General features: G+C 44.9%; 1 protein-coding gene and 1 pseudogene across 3 annotated transcripts; one reads left to right on the forward strand and one right to left on the reverse strand.

Moving 5' to 3' along the window:
* On the forward strand, positions 1,885-2,379 carry Ier3ip1-ps1 (immediate early response 3 interacting protein 1, pseudogene 1; annotated as a pseudogene).
* Positions 3,824-19,331, reverse strand: Prok2 (prokineticin 2). 3 transcript variants are annotated; one of them, XM_087655816.1, is made up of 5 exons: positions 18,468-19,331; positions 14,989-15,114; positions 8,610-8,751; positions 7,736-7,798; positions 4,261-5,377 (listed from the first exon to the last, which is right to left on the reverse strand). In XM_087655816.1, the coding sequence occupies exons 1-5, from the start codon at positions 18,558-18,560 to the stop codon at positions 5,244-5,246; spliced, it is 558 nt and encodes a 185-aa protein (XP_087511942.1). In that variant the 5' UTR covers positions 18,561-19,331; the 3' UTR covers positions 4,261-5,243.
* Between the last annotated feature and the right edge of the window lie 376 nt (positions 19,332-19,707).

Genomic DNA, 19,707 nt, shown 5'->3' on the forward strand with positions numbered 1-19,707 from the left:
CTTAGCCAGTAAACGGTCTCTGAATAGGGGAACAATGACCTGTAGAGGACGGCTATAATCTACAGGTCTCTTCGTCTAGCCATAGGTTTCTCAGCTCTTAATGAAAGAAAAAAAAAATAACATTTGTGTGATAGAGAATAACATTTGTGTGCAGAGGACTAATAATTTATTTCTATATTCCCATAAAAACGTAGCAAACAATACTTGTTAGGCATCACATGTTTGAGGAGCACCTTTTGGCTGCACTGTACCTTGGTAGATATGATGACGAGAGGGAACAATCGCAGGGTAACGCAGGAAGCTGGAGGAGAGGAGACATTAGGAGGACCCAAGTTTGCTCTTTAGTAAAAACCCCTGTCTTAGTTAGGGTTCCCATGACTGTGACAAAACACCGTGAACAAGGCGAGTTTGGAAGGAGGGGTTTGTTTTAGTTTAAACTTCCACATCATTGTTCATTATCAAAGGAAGTCAGGGCAGGAACTCAAATAGGGCAGGAACCTGGAGGCAGGAGCCAATGGAGGGGTGCTGCTTACTAGCTCACCACTGTGTGCTCTGCCTGCTTTCTTATGAAACCCAGGACCACCGGCCCAAGGATGACACCTTCTAAAATGGGCTGGGCCCTCACTTATCAATCACTAATTAAGAAAAGGCTTATGGCCAGATCTTACGGAGGCATTTTCTAGACTGAGGTCTCCTCCTTTCGGATGACATGAAACTGACCAGTGAAAGCCCTTTGACCTCATTTACCACATTTTCAGGAAGGTATCAGGGATTGAACTCAGGCCATTAGGCTTTTGTTGGGAGAGTGGTGCCTTTTTCTTCTGAGCCATCTCCTCAACCCCTGCTCTTAAGAAAGTCTGTGTTTGCTGGGCGATGGTGGCCAGCACTTTTAATCCCAGCCCTCGGCAGCCAGAGGCAAGTAGATCTCTGAGTTTGAGGCCAGCCTGGACTACAGAGTGAGTTTAAAGACAGCCAGGCCTACACAGAGAAACCATGTCTTGAAAAAAAACAAACAAACAAACAAACAAACGAAAAGAACAGGCATGATTAAAATTTCCATAGTAAAAAGTTTTGTTAAAAACCTGTTTTGTTGATTCAGTTGTGTGTTTTAAATGAGCCAAACACACTCATGCCAGCATTAATCTGTGCAGAGGAATGCAATCCGGGAAACTTCTCAATAGTTACTCAAACCTAACTTAATAAAAGAGTTTTCTCCAAGTTTACTTGAATTTCTTCAGTAGAACCCCCACCACCACGCACACAGATTACTTGTATTTTAAATAAAAAAAGATAAACATATGAATTTAAACAACTGTGGAAGCTTGATTAGCAGTATGGCCTAGTGGCTAAATCATTCCTTAGTGTTGAGTGTCACTGGGCCTCTTGCTTCTGCACTGACCCACAAGTGACAAGCTAAGAGCATCTAACTGTGCCTTTGTACTGCTTTGGATGTATTGTTTCCTTTGATATCGCCCTTTGTAACTTCCTCCTATGTCTGTGTGTACATATATGTATGTATATGTTCACAGGCATGTGTGTTTCAGGGTGCAGGTCAGAGGTGGACCTCTGGTGTCTTCCTTAATTTCTCTCCACCTTAGTTTTTGAGACAGGATCTCTCACTGAACCTAAAGCTCGCCAAAGCCACACGGATGACTGGTTTGCAAACCCCAGGACACTGTCTCCTCCGTGCCAGCTCTGGGACTGCTGTTGGCATTTGCTGCCACTTCCTACTTTTTATGTGATTTCTGGAGTATACTCAGATCGTTAGCTTTGCTCAAGTCCTTGACCAACTGAGCTGTCTCCACGGTCTGCAAAGGGTTAACTTTCATGAGTGTTTTACCTTTTGAGGAGGAGGTAAAATGTTTAGTTAAAAAATACCAAGAGGTAGCTGGATGCGGGCAGTGGCAGTGCCACATCCTGGTCGGTATCCGGGAAAAAGTCAGTGGGGCCTGGGGACAGTTTGAAGTAACTATTGCCTTCACATTGTACTCCCTGATGCAGGCGGCCCTGCTGTGCGTAAACACCACCTCTGTGCTGCACGAGGAGTGCTTCCTCAAGAACATTGGCTGAGGAACAGACCGGGGGATCGGTAGATTTGGAGAGGAGCCAGGAATCAAATCTCAACTACTGAACCTTATCCGATCTGTAAGGACTGTGAAGAAGGTGCCATTGATAACAGTAAACTCAGTTACTGTTGCATTGCTCTTGTTATTTGGCGGAACATCATTGAGAAATCAGAGACTCAGAATAAGAAAAGCCCGGGAAGTTACTATTTCTGTTGCGACTGGAATATTGGAATATTCATGTTCCTGCAGGTTCATCTTGCAGTTGACAAAAATAAATAAATAAAACTGACAATAAAACCAGAGTTTCTATCTAAAAAAAATATCAAGTAGACACAAAAGAGCTTTGGACTAAAGCACAGGTTCTCATCTCTACCTGCTACCTCCAGAAGATGATGACAATGACAATGTCTGACGACACTACCAGCTTTCAGAGCTAGGGCAGGATACTGGAATTCTACTACAGGGTGCGACACAGCCAACACAGAGTAAGCAGGATTGGGGAGGGTGAACCCCAAGAACTCCGTGAGGAGAGGGCCTGGCTGCAGAAGTCAGAAGCTGCAGGTCACATCGCACCTAGAGCAGGGAATCAGAAAGACAACAGGTGGGAGGTGGCCAGGATATAAATCCTCACAGTGGCCATTGTGCAGGACATTTCCCATGCAAACCTTAATGCTGTCCATGAAAGCTGACAGAAAACGAAAGGTGGAAAGGTCGCTTGAGTTTGGTTACTATAGCTATTGGCTAGTTCTGCCGCTTTTGACTTAAGAAAACTCACACCATAGATTTACCAGAAGTAGACCGGGCTTTTTTTTTTTTTTTTTTTTTTTTCCACCCGGAAATCCTTACCATGCCTTACCTTGTAGAGTTTCAGGATTAGGGCATCCCAGACATTATGAAGGGTCATCTTGGGAGCTGATGATGCAATTGCCAGGGCATAGACCTATCGAGTCACATAAGAATGTCCCAGACAACCTCTGAGGGCTGGGTAGATGGTCTAGACTGTTAAAGCATTTGCTGGGTAAACCTGACCACCTGAGTTTGCTCCCCATACACACACCTGTGACCTCCACAGGTGTGCCTTGGCACCCCTCCCCCCACACATGCGCAGTCTCTCTTACACGTAATACTTAAGGAAATATAACGTTTGAGAAATATGATTATAAGGTTTGTGAAAAAGTTATTTGGAAGGTGAGTTTTGAAAGCAATTAATCTCCAAATAGTATGTGATGCTAAACATAGGAAAATTAATGAGCAGAGGGAGAGAGAGCAAACACCAAGGCACTGGGGCTGCAGGTGGTAATGGCTACCCAGCCCTGCTGTATTTGGTCCTCTTGGCTGGGCACCTGACACTCTGTCTGTCCCCTTATGTATGAACCTTTAAACTGGACTGGTGTAAGAGCAAGATTGTATAAGAGTTGTGGCTTTTAATTCTGGTGAAAATTAAGATTAAAACTACATGTTGCCACTTATTGGCAAATCTCTTGGGTGATATGTGAAATAACTTTAGCCAGATTACTGACACGCCCATTTCTTTCCCATAATTCCCCTTGTTGACATTCATTTTGTTTTCTTGCAGCATAAATGGAGACCACTTCTCCAAGCAGCGACGGTGATTAATATCCCCAGATCCCGTACTATTGTACCAGACATCAGTACTTGTGCGACCCCTAACTGAACGACTGACCAGAGCGGACCGCAGGCATACACTTTGGGGAACACGGGGTGGGTGGGCGTGGCAAATGTGTAGTCAGTTAAACTTGAGGTTTCAGATGTTTATTTGTGACACAATATGGGTTGACAACACTTTGTGAGTTGTTCAAGGTCAGACCATATTGGCACCACTGTGCAGTTAGAGCCTAACTCATGCCACGCCAAGCATTACATACGCTCCATGCTCCATCGGATTTCCCAGGGCAAGCCTACGGGTCCATTCCCGCTAATAGTCACTTCCGGGTGTCTCGCTTGCCTTCGCTCTCTAAAGGTTTTTTTTTTTTTTTTTTTTTTTTTTTAACGGATACACATGGTTTACTTATTACTTTTTGTACTACCTTGAAATCCACACAAACACAGCTCTCCTGGATGCGAGATGAAAATGCATGTACTGTTGGGGTGATTTCACCAGCTTGGGGTATCTGCCGACTTTAGGATGAGGGCTATATAGAAATCCGCTTGTAATAAAAACTGGTGACAGCCGTGACAAAAATAAGGATATAATATCAAAATAAATCAAAGGATATACAGTATCGTCATTATTCTGATACAGAATTTTTTACATAGAAATATTGATACCAGTACAAATGGCAGGATATCAGGAAATCCATTGCAATAAACCTTTGGGTTACAAATAAGAGTTTAAATTATAACTTAACACCGATTTTTTAAAATGATTCCTGTCATGCCAGATGAAAACCAACGCTTCCTCAAGTGACATTCTTTAAAATGTCTCCAACAAGAAAACTTCAAAAAAAAAAGCAGGCTGAAAAAAAAAAAAAAAGACATGTAATATTCCACTAAGGAGAAAATGTCTTTTACTAAAACACATCTAGAAAAATAGACCAGACTCCTTCAGTATCCCATTAATTTTGTCCTCCCACCAGTTAACCAGTGGAACTGAAAGCCGGTGGGCCAGATGGGTTCAGGAAAGTTCTTGGGGCACTCCGAATGTCTGCCCCAGTGAACTGCCTGGACGGACTGGTTCAAATGCCTCTTCAGTGGGTCTACCGGCCAGCCAGGGAGGGGAGAGGCCCCACAACGCTAGCCTGAGGTGAGGATCGTCAGAATGTTTCAAGAGTAAGGGTGTGTCTGTCTGGACACTGGGCAGGACTGGCAGAGGGGAGGCAGGGCAAAAGGGAGTTTCTGCAACAGACGTTCACTCTTACTCTATTTGTGGAAATGGTTGTTGTTGGTCTTCAAAAAAATGTCAAGGCAAAACATAAATAGGGAAATGAGAAGCCATTCCAGAAAGCCTTGCACTTTATAAATCTCTCCAAAAATGAAAACTCTCCTTAAAAAAAAAAGAAAGAAAAACGAAAAAAAAGAAAAAGGCCACTTTTAAAAAAAATCAAAGATAGGAATGTTTCTTGAAAAGTGGAGAGGAAGGGAGAACATTTCTTTCTGGCATATTCTTTGACACAATTACAAGCGAGACTTGACAGACATTGTTCAGTGAGTAGAGGTTCACATTTCCAGCTCCTGCTTCAGAGTGATCACTTCCGGGCCAAACAAATAAAACGGTTGAAAGAAGTCCTTAAACATGCCAAACCTGGCAGGCAGGGACAAGTGTGGTGCATCCTCCGCCCCCAAAATGGAACCTGAAAGAGAAAAGGGGCCAAGTCAGAAAGAGATGACCTTTTACTTTACCTGTTGGTTTAGTGCGTAATGTGTGTGCATGTATGACACATGCACCTGAGTGTGCGGGTCAACCCCTTGCACATGAAGGCAGAAGCCAGAGCAGGAAGTCGATCTTCCACTATCTCTGGACATCTTATTTTCAGGGTCTTTTACTGAACCATACAATTGCTGTTTCAACTAGGTTGGCAGGCCAGTGATCTCCTGGGGTACACCTGTCTCTGCCCCCCAAGTACTGGGGTCACAGGCATGAGCACCCTTGCTTGGCTTTTTATGTGTGTACTGGGGATTTGAACTCAGGTCTTTTCTTCTTGCAGAACAAGCACTTACCAGTAGAGCCATCTGTCCAGCACTCAGACAAAATGAAAATTAAAACAAATGAAGCCATTTTGAGGATAATTGGATCCTAATCTGTATTACCGCTCAATAGACAATATACAAAGCCGTTAGTGTGTGTGTGTATGTGTGTGTGTGTGTGTGTGTGTGTGTGGTGTGGTATATGTGTGGTGTGTGGTATGTGTGGTGTGTGTGTGTGTGTGTGTGTGTGGTATATGTGTGGTGTGTGGTATATGTGTAGTGTGTGTGTGTGTGTGTGTGTGGTATATGTGTGGTGTGTGGTGTGTGTGGTATGTGTGGTGTGTGTGTGTGTGTGGTATATGTGTGGTGTGTGGTGTGTGGTATGTGTGGTGTGTGTGTGTGTGTGTGTGTGTGTGTGTGTGTGTGTATCCATCCTGCCCCCATCCCTGCCATCAGCTTGTGAAGATTTCAAATACAGACTCACACTTGTTTTGGAAGCGCAGGGAGGAGACCACCGCCCAAGTTCACACATCTGGAGCTGAAGGCTTGGTTACAGATGGAAAAGAAATAGTCTTTATGCCTTCTGCATTTTCTCATATCGGTGTTTAGTGTGTGTGTGTGTGCATGTGTGTGTGCGTGTGGGTGGGTGTGGTGTGTGGTGTGTGGTATATGTGTGGTGTGTGTGCATGTGTGTGTGCGTGTGTGTGTGTTATGTGTGTGGTGTGTGGTATATGTGTGGTGTGTGGTATGTGTGGGGTGTGTGTGTGTGTGGTATGTGTGTGCATGTGTATGGTGCACACACACACACATGTGGTGTGCAGACATACATTCATGCAGAGTCCACTGGAGGGCTGAGCTGGATGCCGAATGCCTTCTTTCCTCCATCACTCTTCCCCTTTTTGAGACAGGGTCTCTTAACAAAGCTGGAATGGCTGATTCCACTAGGCTGGTTGACCACTGAGCCCCAGGATCCACTTGCAGCCTCCCCAGTGCTGAGATTACAGATGCTCACCGCTGCATGTGGCTTTTGTACTGAGGTTTTGGGGGACAGAGTCCAGGGCTTTATGCGTGTGTAGCAAGCATGTTACTGAATGAGCCATCTCCCTAGCCTCTCTTTTTTTAGCGTCTTGCTATGGAAGCCCCGTAGGGAAAGCCAAGCCTAGACAGAACCACATGTACTCCATGCACAAGTGTGAATCCACAGCCAGTCAGGACTATGCAAGATCAAGTATTTACACACAGCCACCAAAGTTAGACCATGAGAATGTTTAGAGAGAATCCATGGGAAAGACAAGCTCGGTTAGAAGACCTGGACTGGGCCAGAAGCTGACCCAGAAGCAAAGCCTGCCTCATGCCCAAAGCCACTTCTCAGTTTCAGTCCCTGGATTGAGGCATGTCAACTGGTATAGCTAGCACTAAAAATATGTGTGCTTTCCAATGTTCTAAAACAGAGACAGGAAACCTACCCTGCCCTGTAGGTACAGGGCCCCTAGCTCAGCTAATACCCTAGCCAGGTTGCATGGCTCAGTCCTGTGGCCACAGCATTCAGGTCACTGAACAGGGAGGATCATGAATTTGAGAGCAGCCTGGGCAAGATGAGAGAGCGAGGGTAGGAGAGAGAGGGAGGGGGAGAGGGAGAGGGAGAGAGTGGGGAGAGAGAGACAGAGACAGAGAAAGAGAGACAGACAGACAGACAGATTAACTCTTAGGGCTCCTTGTCAAAGAATACAAACCTCCTGTTTTCAACTTCAAATGCTTTTAGCTGTCATTCTCTGTATTTCTAGTCTGTCCTATCAAAGGAAGCCACCCCAGAATTACCCAGAAGCTTTCAAAATAGATTTCTTTTACACATTAAAAAAAAAAAAAAGCAAACAGCTGTCTTCAGACAAAACATTCTGCAAAAGACGTTCTGACCTCACTCTTGGGTTGCTCTAAGAGGGCAGACCTAATTCTCATGCACAAGGTAAAGGCCAGGTGGCCTAGGCATACGCCTTGGCAGGTCCACGCCCTTTCATTCTTCTTACCTCCTTCTTCCTCTTTCTTCTCTTCGCCCTTCTTCTTTCCTGCCTTCCATTTGCAACATGACTCTGGATGGGTCAGGGAGATGATTGGTATCAATAAACACAAAGGATGTCAGAGAAATCATAGAAGGCAGGGCTTGTGGTATGGTCACCAGGCAGAGCAGGGCTCAGCCAGTTCCCCTGGGGCCTTGTGCCTTTTTGATGAGTGGCTATTCCAAGGGGCTAAACATGGCATCAACACACAGCCATGCTGCCCGTAGGGCTGGGGCAGATGGTATGCTCAGAATGATTCTGCCATTGAGTGAGTCAAGGCTGCTGGGCTGATGCAGTGGGGAGAAGCCTATCAACCAGAACACATCAGACAGGTGAGCATAGCTGGGTCAGCTTAGACAACTTGGGCAGTGTGCGATGTGACCATCTACTTTGATGCTGAGATTTTTGCCACACTCCTCTGAGGCAAGCCTTGAAGTCCAAAATGGACCAGCAGTTCTCAATTAGCAGGGGTGATTCCCTCCATAGGGCAATACCCAGCCAGTTGTGTTTGTCACAGCTGGGATTGGAGGATGCTATTCACATTCAGTGAATAGATGCTGGAAATGCTGCCAAAGCCCTAAAAGTCCAGGAGAGCCCTCTCAGTAGACAGTGGGCTAGCTCAAAATGCTCGTGGAAACGAATAACTAAAGCTGGCAGCCAGAGTCAAGGACTGTGCTTGTCCTAGGCAAGGGTAAAATAGTCAAATATAACCTATCCAAGGGTTAGTGCACAGGACACAGGAAACAGGTTTCAAGCGGATATGCTGTCCCGTTCTAGGTACTGAAGGATACAAGGAGGAACCAGAAAGGAAAGGCCCTTTGCAGGAACAGCAGGCTACACCCACCTCTCTGAGCTGCTGGGCCCTCCTCCTGGTGCTTGCCTTTTCTCATGCAAACCAAGACCCAATCAGCATTTCTCCTTCCAAGCATCCTTTCCAAGCAGGTCAAGGTCAAAGCAGTTCTCTCTTCCTTTCCATCGGTAAGTCCCTAGCCGCAAACAGCGCGAGTTCTGAAATCATCCATTCACTTCTAGGTTCAGAAGCCTCACAAAGTGAAGCAAACTGGTATCAATGGAGTGATGAAATGTTTCCATCGGTGGGAATTCTAACCACTAGTCCAAACCTGGTGGCTTGCTTTAGAATCAGGGGAACACCAGCTTCTTACAGCCTACAACTGCAAACAGCAAATTCTAAACTCATCAGGACGGAACATGGTTCTTTCTTACTTGGAGTACTTCTAAGGGGGGTGGGGGGGACTGAAACACAAACCTGTAAATCCCTAGCTACTGAGGGTGGGGGGACGGAGGCAGGAGGATTGTGAGTTCGAGGCCAGCCTGGACCACTTAGTGAGAACCTATCTCAAAATACAAGGAAAAAGTGTGGCTGAAGATATAGCTCGCTGGCAGAGTGCTCGCCTAAGGGGTGAAATCCTACCTTCAAGCTCCAGGAAAACACGAGAGCCCCTGCATGCATGCCCATGCGTGCACACACACACACACACACATCTCACACACACACACATCTCTCTCTCTCTCTCTCTCACACACACACACACACACACACATCTCACACACACACACATCTCTCTCTCTCTCTCTCTCTCACACACACACACACACATCTCACACACACACACATCTCTCTCTCTCTCTCTCTCACACACACACACACACACACACACACACACACACACACACACACACACACACACGGGCCAGGGAAGGAAGGAGGGAGAGTGGGAGCTGACGCTGACTGCACAATTGCCTGTTGCTGAATTGTCCTCCAGTTTTGCGAGATGCCACCAACTGGAGAAACTAGGCATAGAGTGGAGGTTGAGAGCCCTGGGTCAAGCTGCACTGTTTCTGTCTGTGAGACACAGTGGACTTGAACCTGTAGCCACAGCTCTGAACTGTGCCAAGAGATCACTGTACCAGTGACTCTTGATGTCCACGTTAGGAAGAATGAGAAAACCACACAGTATCTTCTCTCTAACCACCTTTTACTAAACTGTTAAGGCCCCTTAGTTATCATACCCTTAAAGCCTTTTGGGAAAAAAAAAAGGCACATGCTTACATTGTATTCACAGTGTTTAGTCATACACTGGCTTCAGAAGGAGAATGACTAAGTTTTACATCTTCAAAAATTTTTTAGTAAGTTACTCACTGTAATCTCAATATTCAGGAGGTCGAAGGTTGCAAATTCTATATAGTGAGTGACCTTTGAAAAATGAAAGAAAAATAGAGAAAAAGACAGAGAGGAAGAGAGAGTGAAAAGGAAAAAAAGAAAGGAAAGGAAGAAAATTATGTTTATATAAAAGTGGGTGGGGTGAGGAAATAGCTACCAGTTAAGTGCCCATTGTGTAAGCTCGAACCTGACTCTCATCCCAGCATCCACAGGAAAGCCAGGCACACTGCACATCTGTAATCCCAGCGAGTTGGAAACAGCTGGATGACTGGTAAACACCTGCCAGTCAACCTGCCTAAGCCAGGAGCTCCAGATCCGGTGAAAGACCACGTCTCAAAAAATGAGATGGGAAGTTAATGAGGAAGATAGCAACATCGATCCCTGGCCTCAACATGTCCATGCAGGTGCACACACATGCGCACACACACCTATATAAACAAATATTAAAGACAGACACATATACAAAGTGGACTGGAGCTGGGTGTGTAGCTCAGGGGGAGAAAGGTCTATGTTTAGTCCTTGGACAAACAAACCAGAAGCTGGAACAAATTTAAGGTGAGATCAGAGAACACCTCTTTAAAGTGAAAAACAAGGAAACAAAAATGTTCAGGTATAAATTATATTCATCAAATGGAATAGAAACTCGGGGTCCCAAGGGCTGAGATTATAGCCATGTGCAATAAGGTCCCACTGTTTTTTTTCCACCTTTTATTACCAAATATGAAGTAGAAACTTCTGTACTTTTAAGTCCACAGGTCAATGGATATACCTGAGACAGCAGGAGGCTGACCTCAAAACTACCTGTCCCCACCCACTGCTCTCACTTCATCTCAAACACTGTTCTATTGATTCAAAAGACAGATTTGGGGACAAAACCAAAGTAGGAGAATGAGTTTCCCAAAAAGGCTCTATAGTTTTACAATTTACTAAGAAACCATCATTGATCTTGAGTAGAAATGGAAACCACACTATACATCAGGAGATATTTATAAAAACATCCTTCTTTACCTATCTTGAATGCAGCTGAGGACATTCTAGAAGAACTCTATTTTTCTAGAACACATTAACTTACTCTTCGCCACAATTATCAGCTTCAGTTCTTGGCCCTGAAAATAGCTCGTTAAAATGACTTCTCAAAATTTCTGAAACGGGGCCGTGGGGGGTGGGGGTGGGGGTTGACATCAAATGTCATAAAACTGAGTTCTAGAAATATATTTCATGTAGACAACCCAATGGGGGGAAGGTGAACATGGCACAAAAACCTTGTCTTCGAGTGCCTGGTCAGTTTATCAGTTGATTTTTAGTATAAAATCATTTTTTAAAGATTTCTTTATTTGGCCTCCCATGAAAACAAACTTCAGGAATATAAGCAGAGAAGTGGGAAAAGATGGACTGACTCACTTGCTTTCAGACTTGACATGAACTCGAGTCATGGAAACAAAATTAAGTTGCTTTTTAAATACCAAAAATAGCAAGGGAGTCCCTGCCCCTGTCCAGCCCCTCCCTGCCTTACCCCTACACTGCCCCCGCCCCGCCCCAATCTACCCACGTGAGCACTCAGCTAGCCTCTTTCTAACTTTAGCTTTGCCTCATTGGGGTCTTGTGAGGAAGAAACTTGGTGGAAAATTAGCTTTGAAGATTATTATAAGAATGAGACAATCTGTGCTGTGGATCAATCAAAACCCGGACTGACACCTCCCAAGACACACTTTCAAAAGAAAGCCACGTAATATCACAAATGGTACCCATCCCAGCAGACGAACCATTCTCAACAGAAATAAAAGAATAATAAAAAATGCATGCAGCACAGGATCAGAAGGAGAACTGACAGGAGTCACAAGGAAACAAGAACCTCTACAGGTCAGATAAAAACAGTTGATAGCCTCAGTAACAGATTAGATCAAGGCCAAGAAGAAATGACAGCTTGAAAACAGATCAGTTGGATTGTTACTGTCAGACAGAAAGAACCCTAAAAAAAATCAAATATTCAGATTACTGGCACACGAGAGGGAGAAGAGCTACAGGTTGAAGTGGAGAAGGCATAGAAAACATCCTCAGTAAAATAACAGAAGAAAACCCACCAAATCTTGGGGAAGACATGAACATGTAGGTACAAGAAGCATTTAGAACCTTAAACACACATAAACACAGAAGTAGGTCATCGTGACATAGCATGGCTGAGCTGTTAAAAGTATAGGACAAAAGGAATATTACACATTGCTAGAAAGAAATGTCAAGTAACATTTTAAGGCAAATATATTAGATTTATGGCAGATTTCTCAGAAGGAACTCTAAATGCCAGGAGGGCATGGAATGATGTATTTTGGGTCCTGAAGTAAAATAAGAACTAAGATTGTTGTACCCAGCAAGGTTGCCCTTCACAGTCAACAAACAAGTGAGCACCTCTGTGATAAGGATAAATTAAGGGAACTCACGGCCATGAAGCCAGGCTTACAAAAGATGCTTAAGGGAATCCTCTACACAGAAGAGAAAGAATTTAGTAAATAATATCACTAAGAACATGAATAAATCTCACTAGAAAAATAAATTCTCCAATGAGAAGAAATACTACTAATATAGTAAACTATCAAATTTATAAAATAAACAGGAATAAGAAAAATAGATTTAAAAAACAGAATATGCCAAGGGTTGGAACGGCACCTAATTTTATAACAACAAAATATTACTAGACATATAAAGATGATTTTGGATCCACTGTGATAGCGGGTGACTTTTAATAGCAAGAATAACTTTGCATAACTGGTGAAAAGATCCCCGCAAAATATGTCAAATAATCCAAGGAACTCTAAACAAACTCTAAACTGGAGAAAAAAAAAAAGACACAAGAAAAACACATCAGGATATCAGCACAGGTAGGTTTCCTAGATATGGTTTCAAAAAGTAGAGAAAACAAGAACTGATACCTAGAATTACATGCCAAATTTCTACTCAGCAAAACAGATGGCCTTCACACTGCTGACCTACAGAATGAAGCAGTCTGTGCTGGTTTGGATAGTGATGGGCCTCACAGGCTCATGCATTTGAACACTTGGCCAGACTTGGTGGAAATGTTTGGGGAGGATTAGGAGGTGTAACCTTGTTGGAGAAGGTACATCACTGGGAATGGATCCGAGGTTTCAAAAGACTGTTCCCTGGGTGCTCATACTCACATCTGACCCATAATAGTCACTACTATTAATACGAAAAGGCCATGTTTTAAATGTACACTCAATAAACTCTATACACAACGCACACAAATCCCAAAGCAGAAAGATAACAGGAAGCTACTTAGAGACAATGGCTTCAGTGCACAAAAGAGGATTAGCTAGGAGTATTCCTTACTGAAATAAACTGATTTGTTAACAAAAGCAGCTGGGCCAGCCTCACCAGCTCCTGGGAAGCCTAACATTAGACAGGCGACTAATGGTAAGACCAGTCGTATCTTAGAATGTCCAAGAACAAAAGGTGGTGTCATGTTTAAAAAAATGACAAGTGAAATCTTGCACTGTCAAACCACAGGAAGAGTGGCCCAAATGTAACAGGAAGCATTTCTCAAGGCCACCAACCATAGGAAAGCTGGCCATGAATATTGCTTTCAGACAGGCTCCCCAGCAACCAAGTAGGGTCCCCAGGCTGAGGTGTATCTCACCAATAGTCTACTGAAGTTCATTTCCTAACGGGTCTGAAAATAAGGAGTGTTGTCTGGCACAGTTAGGATCCCAGGGTCTGTATCTGTGATAGCTTCAAACCCAAAGGGGGAAGAAAAGAAGGCAGGAGAGAGAATTCTATTTGATCCTAAACTATGCTACCTGTACCTGTGAGGAGGAGGAGGAGGAGGAGGAGGAGGAGGAGGAGGAGGAGGAGGAGGAGGAGAGAAGAAGAAGAAGAAGAAGAAGAAGAAGAAGGAGGAGGAGGAGGAGGAGGAGGAGGAGGAGGAGGAGGAGGAGGAGGAGGAAGAAGAAGAAGAAGAAGAAGAAGAAGAAGAAGAAGAAGAAGAAGAAGAAGAAGAAGAAGAAGAAGAAGAAGAGAAGAAGAAGCAGCAGCAGCAGCAGCAGCATAGTGTCTACCTGCCCTGGACCTTTGTCTTGTTGCCCCTGGACCAAATTTTATTGACTGGAACAATGAGGAAGAAGAGAGAGAGAGACACTTGCCAACCTAGAACTTGTTTGACACCACACTGTGTTTAAATGTTTTCTGTGTGAGGGATAGGGACGCAGTTCCATATACTGTCTGGTCACCTTCAATCTCCCCCATCTACCTACTGATGGAATACAAACCCACCAGCCCTCTGGTTGGAGAATCTGCAATTCCTAGGAACACAACCTCTAAGCCCCATCTGACCTGATCTGGAAGGCCCATGGCCTGCCTTTTAGGGACATAATCTTTCCAAAATTTTTTAGGTCATCATGACATAGAGTTGCTCTGCAATCACACTAGAAAATTTAATGCCATGGATCTCCAAAAGTTATGAAAATCATATTTCACAGGTACAGAAGCAAAATACACAACTTTAACTGGGCACTGTGGTGCAAACCCAGCACTCAGTGAGGGGCGGAGAATGGGGAAGTGCGGTGGAGAAAGTAGAATCAGGAGTTCAAGGGCAGCCTGGACAACAGGAGAAGCTGTCTCAAAAACAAACACCAACAAAACGGAGTTTAAGACATGAAGAGTAAGTGTGTTTGTTATTGGTGATTGTCTGAAAAAAAAAACAAACAAAATCAGCAAAGCTGACTGACTTCTGCTCCATCAGCTGGTTGAGCATACAGTCTTTTTAAGAACTCTGATTTTACAAAGCACATTCCAGTAAAATACCTACTTTGTCCACATGTTAGCAATTGTGTTGATGTAAGGTTATTTTTAATGGCAGGAGAGCAATGGTATAAAGATGACCACTGGAGTGGAAGGGGAGAGAAGAAAGAAATAGGTGCATCCTCGCTGTACTGTCCTCTGATCTCTGTTTCAAGTGAACTAGCCAAGCCTTTTGTCATACAGGCCTTGCCCAGCAGAGCGGTACACCCGGAGTCCCAGCGCAGACACTAACTTTCCGAGTCAGGGGGTGGCAGCTGTCTCCCACTTGGCCCATAGGTGTGCAGATCCTTATGCTCTTAACCCAGATACTGACAGCGCAGCACATTCCTCCTCCACACTGAGAGTCCTTGTCGCAAGCCTGAAAGGAAAAGAACCAACAGATAAATATAGATGGTGGGAAAGGCTCAGGCTAGGGAACTCTAAAATTAGCAGGGAAAATCCTCTTTAAATATCCAAATGCCCAGCCAGTAAAGTATTTGCCGCACAAGCACAAGGACACACGTTCAATCCTCAGAATGGACAAGAAAAGTCAGCGACATGGCGGCTTGCACCTGCAATCCCAGATGGAGGCAGGCCGATGCTTGGGGCTGGGGTGGCCTACCAGTCTAGCTGAATTGGGGCATCCTAAAGCCGTGTGAGAAACTATGTCTCAAAAAGTAAGGATGCACTTGAGGGCATCTGAGTTTAACTCTTGTCTTCCACACACATGCCCACACTTGTGTGTGTGTGAAACTCTCCCCCACAACATGTGAACCTACATTCACACAAAATATCCTAAGTAGAGATTTTAATAAAATAGAACCGGAAGCTTCATTTGCGTATTTACATCTCCCGTCAACATTGATCAGAATGTTTCCATGGACTAAAGAGCTCCAGTATGATGAGACACAGGATTAAGGAGGAAGGACAGGAGGGTGGGGGACCAACATTTCTCTTCTCTCTTTCTGGCATTTTATGGCTGAATTTGAAGACTGTGTTTATGCTAGCCCTGCCCTATACATAACCATGCAGAACTACACAAATCAAATCACATGATTTTATGATTATTAACTGCTGAATATATGGGGCCCAGTTTATAGAGAAAAGGTGGAAATGGTCTCTATGGAACAAACTAGTGCGGGCTGTAAGGACACCACCATAACAGCTAGAAATGGGTCACGTTCCCTTTCAGGTACTTATGCTGGACGCTTCCTGCTCTGGTACCCTGATTTTCACCATTTCCTCTTTCAAAACAAGAACTCTCCGGGCATGGGAGGGGACAGACCAAGACTTTTGCCCCATCCTACTAGTCTTTTGCATGAGTGATATGCAGAAAGGAACTGACTGACTTACGATGAACAGAAGTGCACATTAGAAACTCAGTTGAACAAGCCCCTGAGGTCCAACAGGTGAGGAGGACAGGCGCGGCACACAGCACAGATGCAATTAGCAGCCATAATCCCTCAAAGGACACACCCGGCCATACGAACTGCAGATACGTACAGCCATATATAGAGTCAAAGACTCCACTGTGGAGTACTTTCCATGTAGCCTGCGTTGATGTCCATGAAAATTTGTCTTAAGAACCATAGCTCCTTCTTAGAGCCAACAACAACAACAACAACAACAACAATAACAACAACAACAACAACAACAACAGAATGGGACGCTTTTGTTTAAACCATGTGCAGAAATCTGTCTGTTGTTCAAAATAAGTAGTGGCTAAAAACCACAACTTTAAAACTTTGGATGGCTTTTTTTTTTTTAAATAAGATGATGTTTAAACATTTCCACCTTTTAATTTTTGTCTGGACACCAGAAATCCTGCAAACATGGCCATCAGAGTCCTATGTTAGGTCTGCACAACAACCTTTTGCAATATGGTTTTAATATATATCATATGAAGATAACAAGTTCGAAGTTGCATGTTAGAGACCAGTGTTTATAACGAATATACAAGACTACCTTCTGAAGCCCCGGGAGCTCTTTTTCTAAGACCGTTAAAAAAAAAAAAAAAAAGCCAGCCAAAATCTTTTAAAATTCAATCAATCACTTAGACATTTATCACCCTGTATACAATATATCTAGATAAATCACTGACTTTTTCATTTGAATCCAGATGGTTTCTGTCAGGGGGATCTAACTACGTTTTATTGCCACATTGCTTTAGAAAAAAATGTTTTCCAATACCCTTTTCATAACATTGAATTAACAACAACAGAAAAAAAAAAGAGTCCACAAGATTGTACCACAACCCCCCAACCCCACCAGCATGTAAACATGAAATGAGATAAAATTTCATTTCATAACACAAAGCTTCAGTTGTTGGAAATTTACAAAGAATTGCATAAGTTTATATCTTTTTAATTAGACAGCTGCTTCCTAGTACCCTTCATTCTTCTTAACCCATCACAGAGCCAAGCAAACAGTGTCCCCCTTTGAGTGGAACAAAACGACATTTGCACTGCCCAGGAACCTTGGGGCTTAGAGGATTAGGAAATACTTAGAATGGACCAGCAGGGGAAGGAGGAAAAAACCAACCCAATCATGTTTCCATTCCCATGTGTTACAAAGACACTGTAGAAACGTTTGTTCATGCACACCAACTGGCTACCAATGAAGCTATAGACATGGTTTTAAGACTCTCTACTCTAATAAATACCACAAGGCATAAAACCAAGTATCTATGGGGGTATAGCCCAATGCTGTCACAGGCCCAGAGCTTTCAGAATGCAACCTGTACATTAAGAAACACGGAGAACATCAATCTTTAGTTATTCAACATAATGACCTTTCTCTTAAGTGACGTGTTACTTTATTACCTGCATGCTGTTCCAATTACATCTCTATTGAAATCCAATAATGTGTACTTAGATGTTAAAAGTGATTTAAATAAGTAAGTCGAATAAAAAAAATGCTAGCCGACTATTTTTTTTTCCTTTATGAGTAAAAGAACAACAAACAGCCTAGGTTCTGCTGGGCTATTAAAACAGTCTTCCGAAATTTTGTACTGTGAACGCATTCTTCAGATAGACAAGAAAAACCACTACCACCACCACCACCACCAACAGAAACCCGTCAGTCTTGAAGGAATGGGCTATTTCTAAGCATGATGAAGACACTCTCTGTGAGTTTAAATAATGTCTAGCGACAGCCTACTCCTAAGCCCCCAGGAGTGAGGTATCAGGAGTCAAACTTGACAATTTATGTAACGAGAACTTCACGATGAGGAGGGGTGGGGAGGGTGGTAAAGAATAAAAGAGCGGCTGCTCCAGAACCCAGTAAGAGGAGCCCACAATTGCTTTCCAAGCCCCACACGCGGCCCGGACCCAAGTTATTTCACAGGGTAAGACCCACTCCGGAGCCATGGAGTTTGAGGTGTACGTCTTTTCCAATTTTAGTAAGAGCGGCCGGATTTGGGGGTGTAGTTTTTTCCAGCTCCTGGAAAATAACTTTCTCACTGGGGAAGAAACTTCTTTGAGCTACTAAATAGAACAGCAGACCAACCGGGAGGAGTGCGGGAGGGAGAGGAGGGGAAGGCAGCAGCTGAGGCTGCTTAAATTCCATCTTGAGCTGGCTGTCCCCTGCCCTGGGAGCAGAACATATATTCCCAAGTGGCCAAAGAACTATCCCAGAGAACGCCACACGGGGCACGCCCTTCCTGGTCCCTACACACCCTGGGCCCGGTGTCTCTGGGGCCATCCAGGCGCGACAGGTGCGCGGGCAGCTTACCCCGGTGATGACCGCGGCATCCCCGGCGGGCGGTGTGAGCAGCAGCGGTAGCAGCAAAAGTAGCAGTAGCGGGGCACAGCGCGGGTCCTCCATGGCGTCCCGAGGAGGCGGTGGCGGTTAGGGACGCGTTCCGGGACGTTGGGACCCGGGACGTTGGGGACGCGTGGCCCGGCTGCTCTGCCGAATCGCGAGCCTGGCGGCGGTTATAAAGGCGAGCCCCGCGGTGACTCACGCCAGGCAGCACGCGGGGGGCACGGCGCGGGCACACACCCCGCGCTCCACGCGCACACGCGCACGTGCCACGCGCCCCACGCGCACAGGCGCCACGCGGGCAGAGCCCCCGCGGGGCGCCGCAGCCCTTAGCCAGCCTTCCTGACGGCTTTTGTGGTCTCAGAAACCCTCCTTGGCTGTCCTGCTTTCCAGAGCCTCACGTGCTCAGCCCCCACACTCACAGAGGCACATCATTTGCCATACAGATGTGCAGGGGGTACCCACGACGTGCCAGGCGCGGCGGACACAACTGCACTGTATTTGTACACATTTGTTCAGCATGTCTACAGCGAGTGCTCCGTGCGTGCCAGGTACTGCCACCGGCTCTCCCCTGAGGTGGCACAATTTAGAAAGGACAGTAAAACAAGCAAAGGGCAAAACAAATGAGTAGCAGAGTGAAAGAACAAAGCAGCAGCACATCCTCAATCCCACATCCCTTACTAAGTGGAGAGCTGCCCCTCCAGCTGTGGGAGCCTCCTTTACTTTTTGGAAATGACTTCTCCGGTGCCCACATCTGTTCCTGACCCTTTCTGCTCTGATTTCCCTCACGTGCGTGCGTTCCCTCTGCTAGGCAGCTTCCAGCCAGCTTCAGACAGAACAGGATGTTGCCAAGGGGGAAAAAAAGAGAACTCCCAGCTTGTTCTGCCAGCCTGAGGCCCTGGGAAGGTGGCTTTCTCCCAGCTCCGTTCTCCAGCCTAGGAAACTCCCAATTTTTCTTACGTGGGTATTTTGGTTCGGATCAATCACTTTTGTATGACTGTTGGACTCTAGGCACTCATCCCGTGAGACAAAAGACAGCCCTCTCCGTGTCCCTAGTTTGGCAAGAGTTTTTGCTTGCTTCTACAAGGATGATCAATTTGACCTTTTCTGAGGTTTGGAGGAGTCCACCTCACTCCTAGACGACTAGGGACCTCAGACTTTCCCATGTCCCTTAGGACCACAGACTGCTGAAAGGCAGATGGGCCTTTTC

This window comes from Rattus norvegicus, chromosome 4 (assembly GCF_021556685.1).
Source record: "Rattus norvegicus strain SHRSP/BbbUtx chromosome 4, alternate assembly SHRSP_T2T, whole genome shotgun sequence".
Lineage (NCBI taxonomy): Eukaryota > Metazoa > Chordata > Mammalia > Rodentia > Muridae > Rattus > Rattus norvegicus.